Source organism: Zalophus californianus, chromosome 15 (genome assembly GCF_009762305.2).
Source record: "Zalophus californianus isolate mZalCal1 chromosome 15, mZalCal1.pri.v2, whole genome shotgun sequence".
Classification (NCBI taxonomy): Eukaryota; Metazoa; Chordata; class Mammalia; order Carnivora; family Otariidae; genus Zalophus; species Zalophus californianus.
Genome location: NC_045609.1, coordinates 57440550 through 57455231, shown reverse-complemented (window position 1 = coordinate 57455231; position 14682 = coordinate 57440550). Strand labels below are relative to the sequence as shown.

The following is a 14682-nucleotide window of genomic DNA, read 5'->3' as shown; positions in this document are numbered from 1 at the left end:
CAAGGGGTTGTCCTTGGCATTTTCCTCCACCCTGGAAATCCAAACCATGAAGAGGGTGTGTGTGTGTTTATTGTGCCGGGGAGGGTGATTTGGAAGATAGTGGGTGTGCAATACACCCAGCATCCGATCCCTGCCTGGAGCTGTTCTAAGTGAGTTCTGAGATCTGCCCGTAGAATCCTATGTTCTGGCTGCAGAGTTGAGGTTTGGGCCACAGGAGGGAGGAACTGGCAAGAAACCCTGCTAACTCTGCTTTCCTGCTCTTTCCAAAGCACCTATTTATCAGGCTGTAGCTGGAATCTGGGGAAACCAGGTGGGGTGTGTCCAAGAGGCAGTACCAGAGGAGGTGCTATGGTCTGCATCAGAGCCTGAGCCCCAGGACACCCCACTCAACCTCCACTCAGCTCTGTGGCACCAGGCAAGGCGCCACTCCTCCCTGGGGCTCATTTCCCTTTCTGCAAAGTAAGGAAGTCAGACTAGAACAGGACCCTTTGGCTCCATAACCATAGTCATTCTGTGCCTGCCCATCAGGGAGTGGAGCTTCCAAAAACAGAGGAGTCGTTGAGAGCTGGGCTAGGAGCCTCTGCAATTCCCACCAGCTTTTGTCAGGGGCAGACACAGGCAGTTTTCTTCCCTCTGCTTCCTGTGTCCTGCCCTAATGCACTGAAAACCTGTGAACTCATTTTTCTTCCCCTCCCAGAAGGAAATCAGAAGAGGCTGGAGAGAGGCTGGGAGACGCAGTACATAGGCTTACCGCAGGGGGCCAGGAGAGAAGACCTACACACCAACATCAGACAAACCAAACTTTATTCCAAAAAGCAAATTAGTAACCACCACTGAACTATTAAATGAGGCACATCGGTCCCCTCTCGCTACTGGCCCACACCCCTCCCACTCCCATCCTCTCTTTTGGCCTTTGTGGAACACTAGAAAAATCCTCTCTTGGATCCGCAAGTGGTCCTAGACTTTTGGGCTGGTAGGAGTCCACAGTGGTCTCAAGCTGGACTGAGTCCTGGAGTCTAATGAGGGAGGCCAAGGAGGCTGGCTCCAGTATTCAAAAATTCTGGGTCAGGTCAGGTGGCCATTCCTATGGTACAGGGTCTCAGGGGGAGGAGGGAATGGGTGTGGGGGCTATTTTACATGTCCTTCTCACATCTGGAGAAGCAGCTGGAGGCCAAGCAGGAAGGCACATTTAGAAGAGCCAGTGAGCTCTGGAATGTTTCAGGCACATCTGCATGGATAAGGTACCATGAAGGCCAAGGAGACGTCTACTCCTGAGTAAGGTCACCTGACCACAGACAGAGCACCATGAGCTGGGGGTCTGGTTCTGAGCTGAGGATGCAACTTCAATGGTGATCTGAAAAAAGAGAAAAGGAACAAAAGCTGGAGCTAAAACCCATTGTTTAGGGCACGGAGGTGCACAGCTCAGTTCCATGTGTCTGGAATCTTGGGCCCAAGTCACAGCACAAGGAGAATCGGAATTTCTCTTGTGTGACGGTAAAATGAATCTTCACACATCTTGGATCTTCCACTGGACAATGTTGAAGGGAAGCTGCCGGGCAGAGGTCGTCCACTCTCCCCCCTCTGCAGCCCTCTGCTGGCCCAGCCCAGAATGGCGTCCCCTGCCAAGGGAAGCGAGCCCTGGGAGAGGTCGGCAGAACCGCTACGGGAATCTCCGTGGCCTCAGCAACATGCAAACCTGCAAGAGAAGAACCAAAGTCACGGGCCATCTGAGGCACCTCCAAGTATCCCGGCAAAGGCCAGCCACACGCTCTGGCCGGCACGAGTGGTGAGGGCTGAGAGAACAGGTGTCCCGCCTGGAGGAAGGCGGCAGGACTCCAGCCTAAATGAGACAGTGAAGGGCTCAGTGTTCTAGGATTTCCCGAAGGAGAGAAAGTAACAGTAGCAACAACAACAAAAATAACCACAGTTGTCACGGATACAGAGTTTCAGTCTTGCAAGATGAAAAATGTTCTGGAGCCCGGCAGTGGCCACATGACCCGTCTCTAACATGTATTGACCCCCTACTCTAGAGAGTACAGCCCTGTCTTGAGGAGGCCAAACTGCCAGAGTCCAGATCCTAGCTCTACCCATCACACCGTCTGGGAGGCTCTGGACAAGGGACTTAACCTCTCTGTCACTCCTCTGCCTCCTAGGGAACAAGAACACAACTCACCTCAGTAGGGCCGAAAGAATGAAAGAAATATGTCTAAGTGCTCCAAGCAGTGCCCCGCATAAACGCCTCCATGCTCCGCACTGTGCCGCTCCCAGGTCTTCATAGCTACAACAGAAAAGCCTCACCCTCTCTACCTAAGCTTTAAAAACACGCTCCCCAAAACACATTCTGGCCTCCCCTTATTCTAGTTTCTAATCCAGCCAGGGCTGAGCTTTTTCCAAGAGCAGACCTTTGCAGGATGTAGAAAAAAGGCTGCACTGGTACAAGCCTTTGGGCATTGTGGTGGTCACCCCTCCCACTTGCTCCCTGAATAAAAGCCCCTTACCTTTGAGCAAAGGGGGCTCTGTGTTTTTTATTCAAAGGCCTATGACCCCTCCAGAAAGTCAAGAAGCACCTCACCTTACAGAGGCTGGGCCAGCTGTTCACCCCAACTTTGGAGTTTTCTTCTCTCTTCGCTGAGTGAGACCCACTCCTGCCAGTTGCTCACAGTCAATGCCAGCATCTCTTATAGGCAATGTTCCTTTTGACTGGGAAGCCACCTGGATAACCTTGACTTCATTTTTCAAACAATGTAGAGGAACATTCAGGTCCATCAATTCCCACGTCTCTTGCGGGCCTGGCAGGGACAGCTATCTTCTCCCCCACTGAGGCAAGCCCTCCCTCTGCTAGAGAAATTCCCTGGGAAAGAGGAGCTCTCCAGATCTTCAATCATACCATAGCCATTGGGTTGGATCCCTTAGGAATGAATGACAGCCAAGCCAGCACAGGGATGCTTGGAAGTCTTAGGTGGCAAAATCTAATTGGTCCAGGTCCAGAGGCAGGTAACACTGTAAACTAAATTACTTGGGCTTCTTTTATAGCGGGACTTCTGAGAGTCTTTGATATGCTAATGAGCATCGTGAATCTCCAAAAAAGCGAGATAGCACCTTGACAAACCCATTTGGCATTGAAACCCTCTTTTAGAGGGTAGCTCCAGAGCTAGGGTTCCCGGAGACACCCACTGCTTTAATGTAAACAGTCTGGACTGGGAGTATGGAAAGGTGGTTCTAATGGGAAACCGGAAACGGGGATCTAATCTTATTCTGGCTTTCCCAAGAGCAAGGGGTGAGGCTCACCTTGACACTCCTTTAGGGTCCTGTGGGATCCCTAATGCAAAAAGATATTGGGAGGTGGGGGTGGTGGAGCAGAAGCCCGTGAGAGGAAGTCTGGGAAGGTGAGACCAGAGAAACTAGTGTGCGTTTGGGCCTGGCCTCCAGGAACCCCGAGGACAAACGCGGAGCAGGCAGAGGCGAGAGAAGACTCCAAAAGTGCAAAGGTGCAGCCCGCAGGCCTTTCCAATCCATCCTCACCTCTGCAGACGGGCCCCACCCAAATCAGAGCGCCGACTGCGCAGGATGCCCTCACAACCCCGAGCTGAAACGAAAACTCTTCGCTCATCCTGAGACCAGTGGAGGCCTGTCCTCAGCTCTGCCCGCGGCTGCGAGACTGCCCTTCACAGCGCTCGAGGCTGAAAGAGGGGCCAGGGAACAGGGGTGCTCTTCCGACAGCGGGGCGGGAGCGAGAGGGCAGTGGCGCAGCCAGAAGGCTGGTTCCAATTGGGAGCCTCCCCCGGATCTACGCGGCGCCTGTCCACGTCTCGTTCTCGGCACGGAAGGGGGCGAGGAAGCGCGAGGTTTCGCCTCGGACAGCCAGGGTGTGTGGGGGCCCGCTCCTCGGAGGCGGCCCTGCCCGGGTCCCAGGAACCGGCGCGGGCGGCGCGGCGGGCCGGACTCTAGGCGGCGGCTCTGCTGTCGGACGGGAACGGCCGGCCAGGGCGCCGGGGCGCGGGCGGGAGCGCAGGGCAACGGGTGGGTGCCGGGGCGCACGGGCGCGGGGCGGCGGCGGCAGGAAGGACGGGGGCGCCGGTCTCGGGAGGGTCCCCGCCCCGCGGCGCGGCGGCTCACGCCACCTCCTGCTCCCCCTGGTAGCGGCGGCAGCAGCCGTAGAGGGCCGAGAGCAGGTAGAGGCCGAGGCAGAGGCCTCCGCAGACGGCGGCCGCCAAGAAGGCGTGGTAGGCGCAGGCCATCTGGTAATCCTTGAGGTTGCAGTAGCTGTGGCTCTGGGTCTGCGCGATCATGATGCCCGTCGCGGCGCCGTAGAGCGCGGCCGCCAGCAGGTCGTGCGCCACGTTGACCACGAGCCAGCGCGAACCCAGCACGGGCACCAGCTCGTGCTTGCCCAGCAGCGTGAGGAAGTAGAGGCCCAGGGTCAGCAGCCAGAAGAGCACGGACACGAAGAGCGCGAAGTGCACGGGGCCCTGGTACCTGCTCGTGGCGATGGTGATCCAGAAGGCGGCGCCGGCCAGCAGCTGCAGCAGCCGCAGCACGCCCAGCGGGCCGCGCAGGAAGGCCCTGTGCAGGCGCACCGCCCCGCGGACCGCGCGCGCCTGGGGCGGGGGCTGGCGCGGGGGCGGCGGGAGCATGGCCCCCAGGCGCGGCGGCGGCGGCGGCGGCGGAGCCCCGAGTAGCGGAATGGCGGCGCCCGGCTCGCGGGGGTGGCCCGGCCGACGTGCCCGCTGCGCCCGCGGCGGCCTCCTCGCGTCCCTCCGAGGCCCCTTCGCGCTTCCTCTCCGCTTCTCCCCACCCTTCCTCCCCTCTCTCCACCCTCCAGCCCTCCTCTCTTTCTCTCTCCCTGTCTCCACCACTCCTACCCGCCCCTTGGCTTCCCCTCCCTGTCTCCACCCCCACTCGCTCCTCCCGGCTTTCTGCCATCTCTTTTGGGCCTCGCTCGCCACTCCGGCCCCCCTTTCCTGCAGGCGCCAGACTCCCAGCTCGGATTGCTTCCTCCCCGGGGCGCGGCAGAGGGCACCCCCCCCCCCGACCAGCCCCCTCCGGTCCGACCGCCGGCCTTCCGCTCTGGCCGCCCGGGCCAAGTTTGGCACATCTGGGGCCACCCTGCCTCCCCTGCCTCCCCTGCCTCCCTGGCTCGGAGGGGAAAGCTGTCTTCTGGAGTGTTCTCTCGGCCTCTCGCTGGGCCCCTTTCTTTCTTTCTCCTGCCCTGGGGTCCACCCGGGCCTCCTGGCCTTTTCCTGGTCCTGGAGGAGAGCAGCACTGGTCTTAAGCTGACATCCATTCTCACCTGGACATCTGGAATATGTCCACCTCACACTTCTCTGGTCCGAAGGCTCTCAGACATCAGAGAAAGGGACCGTCCCCAACCAGAGACCCCACTGCCCCTGGCACACACCACAAAGCCAAGTCCTATCAGTCCATCCTCATTTTTCCAACGTCCTTGCCATCCAGTGTTGCCTCGATTAAAAATGTGCTACCCAACATGGCCAGGGCACAAAGCCCAGAGTAAGAGACAGCAAAGACCATGCCCTTAACTACTAGGCAAAACAGCCTCTAATGGAACCTAATGATGCTTTACCCTGTCCTTTACATGTATGCCCATGTAAGCCTCAAGACAGCCTCAGAGATAGAATTATTTCCCTCCTTTTACTGAGGAGGAGAGAGGTTAAGCCCATGAAGCTGGTGACTGCAGCTGGTGTCTCTTGTCGCTTCATCCCATTCGTTCACTGTGACATCTTTCTAAAACACAGACCTCTAAAACACAGACCTGGTGTTTCATTGCTTCCTTCAATGACCACAGGATAGAGTTCTATCTCTTCTACGGGCATATTTCACAAACTGGCTCCAACTGACTTTCACTTTTCTTGTTTTCCACTTCCTTTCCTTACCCATGCTCCTACCCCGCATGCTAACCCCACCAAAACTCTCAAATTCCCCCAAATAAGCTCAGAATGCCCTTCATTCCCAGACCCCACTTGGCTGGCAAACTCCTACTTATCCTTCAATGCCCAGTTTAAATGCTCCTCCCTTGGGTCCAGACTCCCAGGCTGTTGATTGCTGGCTCGTTAGGCCCTGTCTGGGAGCATCCAGTAGTTCTGCGGTACTTCTGAGTCTGGTACATTGCAAGTGCCGGCTGTCACCATCTCTGCCTGGCACAGGGGAGACTCAATAGATGTCCACAGAGTGGATGACCAAGTGGCTGTGGGAACAGCAATGAAAATGAGAGGGCCCTCATACCTGGGGACCATGCATGCTTCAGTCCCCCAGCCAACCTGACCTGCAGAACTAGCCCCTCATCTCCTGGTCATGTGATGTGGCCATTGGCCCCCTGGCCTGGCTGAGCAGGTCTCTCTTCCAGCAGCCTGCCCCCCTCCCCTTGTAGGAGAAAGTATATGTGGTTTTCTCAGGGGACTAATGCCTCTCGCTGCACAGCCCCGCCTGCAGGGACCTGAGAAAACTTGAACGCTTATTTTAAATGAATAAAAGGTGATGTATAACATCCATATCTGTGTAAGATAGCATGGTATTGGGACTCAGGCTGCAAACCGTGGAGGCAGACTGCCTGGCTATGCATCACTGCTTCACCACTCCCTTGTGCTAGGACCTGGGGTGTGTGTGCGCACGCGCACACAACCACTTTGTGCCCCAGTTTCCTCATCTGTGAAAGCCTTTCATTCAGCAAATGGGTATTAAGCAACTGTTAGGCACTGGGCACTATTTTAGGGTCTAGGGATACATAATACATATGTGATCATTATTAATTAAATGCTTACTATGCTCTAGGCACTGTTTTTCATTGTTTTTTTTTTAAGTAAGCTCTATGCCCAAGGTGGGGCTTGAACTCACCCCAAGATCAAGGGTTACATGCTCTACCGATTGAGCCAGCCAGGCGCCCCTATATTCTAGGCAATGTTATCTCTCATTTGCTGGTGGAGAAGCCAGGACTCAGAGGGTTAAGGAAGGTGACCATGTTCACAGAGCTGATGGGTGACAGTTTAAACAGGAGCCCAGGTGTGGCTGGCTCTAGGTGACATTCAAAGTGCTTATATATAGTTTCCCATATTTTATTCTCAGCTACTGTTACAGGGACCCAGAAAGGTTACATAACTTGCCCAAAGAAACAGAACTGGCAAGGGTCAGTGTAGAGACTCAAACCTAGGTCTTCTGATCCCAGTTCTGGGGCCTTTCTAAACTCAGCATCCCTTAGCAATCAATCCCTGGCGAGACATCCTCGATGTCCTCAGGGTGCCAATCTTGAGAAGGGCTGGAGCTAGGACAGGCACCTGGGGGCTGAATCTGGGTGCTGGGCTGATGACGGGGTTATACTACACAAACTACCTCTGTGAGCCCGGGACCTAACCAAATAAACATTTAGACGGAGAAAAGAAGAGTCCCTCTGTCGCCTAAAAAAGGCATCTGGAGACTTAAGGGTAGAGCGCCACCTGGTGGGCACAAACCTGCAACCTCACAGCTAAGTCCAGCTCCTTACAAGGAAGCAAATGGGGTGGCTTTGGGGAGATATTTTTAGCCTCTGGAATCCTGAAGACATTCCAAGCAGCAGTCCCAGGAGACTCTACAAAAGCATAAGCATGCAAGAAGATCTTGATTCCTCCAACTCAACAAATAAGACCTAAGCACCTACGGGATGCAAACAATCAGGGTGTGGAATGTAGGAATAAGGAGCAAAATCTCCTGCCCTCACAGTGTTCACACTTTTTCTGGTAGTGGAGGGACAGCTGTGGACACAAAAGAAAGAGGTGGATGCAAGGAAATCCAAAAGGGAGAGTATGTGTGACGGGAGGGATGGGAAAGCTTTCAGATTGAAGTGTCTCTGGAGAGTGGATAGAACTGTGACAAGCAGAGATCGGGGCTAGGCATTGTTGGGCAAGGCAGTCCACCATGGGGCCTGAGCAGCTCTGGCTCTTAGCACTGAGTGTGCTAAGAATGCAGAGCCCTGGTCGCCCATTCGCTTTCCCACCACTTCTCATCGTTGTGTTCTGCAGCCAGCAACGTTGTGGGATAAGGGAACATCTCCCAAAGAGCAGGCTTGCTTGTTGCTTACTATAAAAGTGGTGGGGGTAGGAAGGGACAGGGGTGGGTTCTCCAAGCTCAGTGCTCTGTAGCTGTGACATAAAGCTCCTGCATGGGTAACCCATCTACCTGGACCCCTCTGCTTTGCCCCCATGAAACTAGGGAACAAGGGAAAGAGACATAAGGATGATGCTCACGCTGCGTGCTGTGCCAAGAATGGTAAATCCTTTGAGTCTGACTCAGGAAACCGTGTCTTCTGCCCACATTCATGAAACAACAGCAGGCTAGCTTATTAGCCTGTAAGCGGGGTAAATCGCAGCCCTGACAGGTTCTATAGGCAGACGGAACAGTGTGAGCAAAAGTAGGGCCTACGTTGCTCAGGGAACAAGAAGTAGTGAAGTAGTGATGATTGCTGGGTACTCTAAGCCCCAAAGCAATGACTTTCACATGCCCAGAAGGGAAGACAGCTTATAACAAGGAGGAATGCGTGGCCACCCTGAGATCCCAAGACCCACCCCTGATGTTCGGTCAGTTCTGTCTTCAGTCTCTGGGCTACTGTAAATTACTGCATATGTGGACTCAACTCACATTGGTTTAATACCTATTATGTGCCAGGCTCTGAGCTGACACTTGACATAAATTAGCTAATAGCAGAGGCAAAACTCACAGTGAGGAAGTAGGTGGGTGTTGGGACCTGCAGAATCTTGCCTTGACTCTTAGAGTTAAATTACTAAATAAACATTTCCTGAACACCTACTATGTACGTTCCTGGCATTATGCTACAATCCTATACCTGAGTTGGAAGAGGCCTTAAAGATCATTTGCTCCAGGCTTCTCCTTTTATGAAGGGGTAACTAAAGCCTGGAGAAGGTAAGTGACTTGCCCCAGGTCACACAGCTGGTTGATGATGTGAATGCCAGGTTTAGAACTTAGGTCTCCTAACTCACAATCCAGTGTTCACTTGGGGCAGGGGGCTCTGCACATGAAGTCTCATTTGTCAGCCAAGTGGCTGACACGTCCAGGCCTGTTCCCAAGGCTGTGGGGACAAGGACCTCTGGAATGGTGGGTGGGGTCCCCTCTGGGTTGGAGTTGGGTAGGAACCTGGATGGCTCTTCAGTTTGTTATTCCAGCCTGCAAGGAATACCTAGCCCCCACTGGAGCTATGAAGTGGCCTGGACTCTGGGCCCCTTTGGGCAGACAGAGGCAAGGGACCACAGGCTGGGCATGAAGTGGTAAAGGCGTTTGACTCTGACAAAGCTCAGCCCTCGCTCCCCAGAAGCTGGCCAGGACCAGACCTGAAGCCACAGGTACCCTGTGAGGCTTATCTGTGTGTGAAGCCACCCAGAACACTGGCTGGGAAGGCTGGGTCCCTAACGCTAAATAACCATGGGTGACCAAGGTAGATGCCCATGATACTTCACTACTAATTGGCTGCCCATGAGGTGCTGAAGATGACCTCCTACTGGGACTATGATGGGGATGTGCAGATACCAGCAGACCGTATTCCTGGGGAAAGGAGGGGCCTCACCTATAAAGATGGACACTCTGAGCCAGGATGGACTGAATCAAACACCACCACTCTGCCAGTCAGCCTCAGATAAAAGTGGTAGTGGCTCAATAGTAGTAACCAACGTTTGCAAAGCATTTACCACATGCCAGGCACCATGCCAGGTGCTTTCCACTCTTGTCTCACTTACTTCCCACAACGGCTCTGTGAGGTAGGGCCATTAAAACCACCTCCACTCTAAAATGAGGAAACTGAGGCACAGAGAGCTTATGTGACTTATCTAATGTCACATATCTAATGGAGAATGAAATTCAAATATTTGATCTCCAAATCCAGGCCTTTAATCAGTGCGTATATCTCAAACTTCAGCCTTGATCTTGGAGGTCACAAGACATCAGAGGACTGCCCCTGAGCAGTGACAAAGAAAATGATCCCCATGCTACAGAGATGGTCAGCATGTAGGGGGCCAGGCAGGGGGCCATGAGAGTGGGTGTGGCTCTCACAGGCCCCAAGATCTGCACTTGGGGGAGCCTGTGTATGCTGTTTCTATTTCTTACCCTGCTATGTGAAGGGTCTCCAGGAAAGGGGGATTTGTCCCCTGAACTCTCTAGCCCACCCACAGCTGGAGCTTTAAAGCAAGAGGAATGAGGTCCAAGGGTTGGCCTAGAGCCGAGAGTCTCCATCAGATGATGCTTTTGTGCTGAGTGTTCACCTGCATCTCCTCCTTGGCCCTTGCAACAACCTTGGGAGATAGGTAATTCATTATCTCCACTTGACAGTTGAGGAAAATAAGATTCAGAAAGATTAAGCTAGGAACTAAATTTAGATTTCTGGACCACTGGAAACACTACAACTGTCTGAGATTCCCTGAGTCTACTTTGACCATGAACTTGCCCCTTAGGTCTAGTCTCACTGGACTCTTAGTAAGACATTATTCACTGAAACCACAGAACAAAAGCAAATGTGGTCTCCCCTCCTCTACCACTTGGTCTCCAACTCCCATTACCCCTGGGGCCTCTTACAGATGTGGCAAATCATGAAGATTTTCTCCAACTCTGGTTTCCTCTCTGCAGCCAAACCACCCCCCCCCCACCAACGAAGACAGTCAGCGAGGGACATGACTGCCATGACTGAGAGAGATCAAAGATCACAGAAACCACTGGAGACCAAGAAGAACCTTGTCCTGACCCATCAGGAAGATGCCAAAATAGCAAACATCATGGCATTCAAGGATCAAGATAAGCAGCAAGAATCTTCAGTGCTTTGGGAGGCTGCCTGCCTCTCCTATGGCGGCCCTCTCCCCGTACCCAGAGCCCCTACTGGAGTGGTGGCTCTAGATATAGATGGTATATTTATACTATAAAGCTCTGCCCCTACTTTCCCATCTCCTCTTCTGACCCAAACTGGGCCTATCAGATTCCTTCTTTTGGAATTTGGCCAAATGGTCGTTCCTAAATGGAGCATGTTCTGGAGTAACCAAAGCCAGTGCATGAGGCAAATTTAGGAGGAGTAGAAAGCCCAAGTTGGCAGAGGAAGTTGATCTGCAGATAAAAGAGCAGTGTGTTAGGGTTGTCTAAAGAAACAGGATGGATAGATATATACATATAGATTTATTGTAAGAAAGTGTAATTAGGGAGGCTATTAAGTCCCAAGATGTGCAGTTGGCAAGGTGGAGACCTAGGAGAGCCATGGCATAGTTTAGTCTAAAGGCTGCAGGCTCAAGACCCAGGAAGAGCCAGTGTTTCAGTTAGAGTCCAAAGAAGGGGGGTGGGGGTGATCAATGTCTCAGGGTGCCTGGGTGGCTCAGTTGGTTAAGCTTCTGACTCTTGATTTCGGCTCAGGTCATGATCTCAGGGTTGTGAGATGGAGCCCCATGTCAGGCTATGCACTGAGCATGGAGCCTGCTTAAGACTCTCCCCCCCACTTGCCCCCATCCCCACTTGCATGCATGCACACATGCTCTCTCTCTCTCTCTAAAACACACACACAACAGTGTCTCCACTCAAATAGTTAGCAAAAGGAGGTCCTTCTTACTCATGGGAGGGTCAGCCTTTTTGTACTATATAGGCCTTTAACTGATTAGACAAGGCCCACCTACATTAGGGAGGGCAATCTGTTTTACTCAGTCTACCAATTCAGATGTTAATCTAATCCAAAAACACCCTCACAGACACACCCAGAATAATATCTGAACAAATCTCTGGGCACTCTGTGGCCCAGTCAAACTGACACATAAAATTAACCATCACAGGCAGCTATACTGAGAGAGGATAGCTGCCTGTGACTTGCTTCGGGTTATTCTGATACACTTCATTTCTGTGAACTCACTGGTGCTTTCCAGTAACAACACCCCCGTACTTCTTTACCTGAGCTATCTTAAACACATTTCTGTTTCTTATAAACACTGGAATGCTTGCATCTATGTCCCCTTCCCCTGAATCTGGGTAAGCTTGTGACTCAGTTATAACAAACAGGATGGCAGGAACCACACTGTATGACTTCTAAGTTCTGTCCCAAAGACAAAACCACTCCTGCCTTGCTCACTAGAACTCACACTTGCAGCCCTGAGCCACCATGAAAGAAGTCTCTGTTCCAGGTCACATTGAGAAACCACCGAAGCACTCCAGTCAACAGTCTTGGCCTTCAAGTTCTCCCATCCTAGGCACCGGACATAGGAAATGAGCTTTCAAATGATTCCAACCCCCAGCTGTCAAAGCAACCCCTGCATTCAAGACTTCCAGCCGGAGTTCTGACATCAAAGGGCAGAGACAAGCCACTCCCACTGTGCACTATCTCAATTCCTGTGTATCATTCATCCTTTCTATTTTCTGTTGTTTTGTGTTGTTTTGACATCTTGGGACCTTGCAGATCCAGGGAGGGATTGCCCCTCCCAGATTTAGCTAATTCCTAAAGATAGCAAATAATGTGACTGTGAGTATGCGTTTGACATGCAAACCAACCAATCCTGAGCCCATACTCCAAACCACCTCCTTTATTTGGGCTCTTACACTCCAGGAGGCAATATTCCCCTGCCCTAATCATCCCAGGGAAAGGTATCAGACAACTGCAGACAGTCCCTATGCCCCAGAGCCTGCTGGAATTATTCAAACTAGCCAATCCTAAACTTGCCTAGCTGCGTACTTTGTTTCACCCGTTTCTTCCTACAAAAACTATAATAAAAGCTCATGTCCATAATTTTGCTCCTTCTGCCTCCTGACTGAACCTGGTGCTTCCCAGTGTGGCCATGTGTGGTGTGGCATGTCCCTTCCTCTGGGGAACTGTGAGTAACAAGTTATCTTTTCTTTTCTTTTTTAAAGATTTTATTTTATTTATTTGAGAGAGAGAGTGAGAAAGAGAGAGCACAAGAGGGGGGGAGGGTCAGAGGGAGAAGCAGACTCCCTGCTGAGCAGGGAGCCCGATGCGGGACTCGATCCCAGGACTCCAGGATCATGACCTGAGCCGAAGGCAGATGCTTAACTGACTGAGCACCCCCCCCAAGTTATCTTTTCAATGGCAGCCATCACCTGATCTGTTGGCCTCACTATTCCTAAATAAAACCAAAATCCTGACATTTTAAAACATCCTGACCTGGGGCACCTGGGTAACTCAGTCAGTTAAGCCTCCCACTCTTAATTTCAGCTCAGGTCATGATCTCAGGGTCATGAGACCTGAGGTCCCACGTCCAGCTCCGTGCTCAATGTGGAGTCTACTTTAGAGTCCCTCTCCCTCTGCTCCTCCCCCACCAAATAAATAGATAAAATCTCTTAAAAAATAAATAAAACATCCTGACCCACAGAATCCATGAGCATAATAAAATGGTCATTTATGCCACTAAGTTTTGGGGTGATTTGTTATGCGGCAGCTGTAGCTGGAAGACATGTTGATATCGTGCAAGTCTCTAACCTCAGCTTCTTCATTGGCATAATGAGATGAACAGCAATGGCTCAGTATCACTGGGCTGTTTGGAGGATTCAATGAGATGCAAAGTGCCTAGAGCTCATATGTGTTAGCTTTATTATCAATACTGTCTTCTGAAAGAGCTTGGACACCCAGCTCACTGGTTTCAGGGTATCACTGGCTTGCAAGACAAAGCCTGCTCTCACGTGAGTTTTGTTCACCTGAGGTTCTTTATCCTCACCACACTACCAGTCTCGCTATCCTCCACTGGATCAGCCAGAGTCCAATCTCGAGGCAGAAACCACACAGTAATTTGCATAGGGAAACCTCAATATAAGGAATTATTATTTACTCTAATGGAGTGCTGAGGCATTGGCTAACAAGAAGTTAAAGAGAGGGCGCCTGGGTGGCTCAGTCAGTTAAGGCATGACCTGCCTTCGGCTCAGGTCATGATCCTGGAGTCCCAGGATCGAGTCCCGCATCGGGCTCCCTGCTCGGCGGGGAGTCTGCCTCTCCCTCTGACCCTCCCCGCTCTCATGTGCTCTCTCTCTCTCTCATTCTCTCTCTCAAATAAATAAATAAAATCTTAAAAAAAAAGTTAAAGAGAATTCTAAAGAATATAGGAAAAGAAGACCTAAGCAACAGCCACTACTCCTAGGGCTGAGACAGGCCCTTAAGAAGAGCTCTCCTCCCCCTCCCTCCTACCAGGGCCAAGATTCAGATCTCCTTAGAGAGGAGACATAGCTGTGGCTCAGTAAATGGGGAAGAAGTCAGTGAGGTGCTGTCCTTGTAGAACTTGCCGGAAATCAGCCATCTGGGGTGCTACTGCATGGACATCAAAAGTTATTGCAAAATGGAGCGCCTGGGTGGCTCAGTTGGTTAAATGTCCAACTCGGTTTCGACTCAGGTCATGATCTCATGGGTCATGGGATCCTGCCCTGCATGGGGCTCCGAGCTCAGCAGGGAGTCTGCTTGAAGATTCGCCCCCTCTGCCCCTCCCCACCACTCATGCTCACTGTCTCTCAAATAAATAAATAATCTTTTAAAATCTTTAAAAAAAAAAAAGGTTACTGCAAAGCCACCCAAGGGGCTGAGGGAAGCTACCAGCCCGTGTGTGTTACTGGCTGCCCCGCACTGTAGGACCCAGGCGCTGAACAAGCCGCCCACACCGCGGGAGCCTAGACGGGGGGACCTGGCACCTGAGAAGTCACCTGAGCTCCAGCAGCAGGCCCTGGAGAAGCCTG

At 52.3% G+C, this 14682-nt stretch overlaps 1 protein-coding gene across 1 annotated transcript; it reads right to left on the bottom strand.

Annotated features, from left to right (window-relative positions):
• Positions 1-4085: 4085 nt before the first annotated feature.
• Positions 4086-4997, bottom strand: MARVELD1 (MARVEL domain containing 1). The gene has a single exon (XM_027597154.2). The coding sequence runs from the start codon at positions 4632-4634 to the stop codon at positions 4113-4115; it is 522 nt and encodes a 173-aa protein (XP_027452955.1). The 5' UTR covers positions 4635-4997; the 3' UTR covers positions 4086-4112.
• Between the last annotated feature and the right edge of the window lie 9685 nt (positions 4998-14682).

What these genes read in the sequence shown, in the direction of transcription:
- MARVELD1 (XM_027597154.2), bottom strand. Translation starts at nt 4,634, where the DNA reads ATGCTCCCGCCGCCCCCGCGCCAGCCCCCGCCCCAGGCGCGCGCGGTC.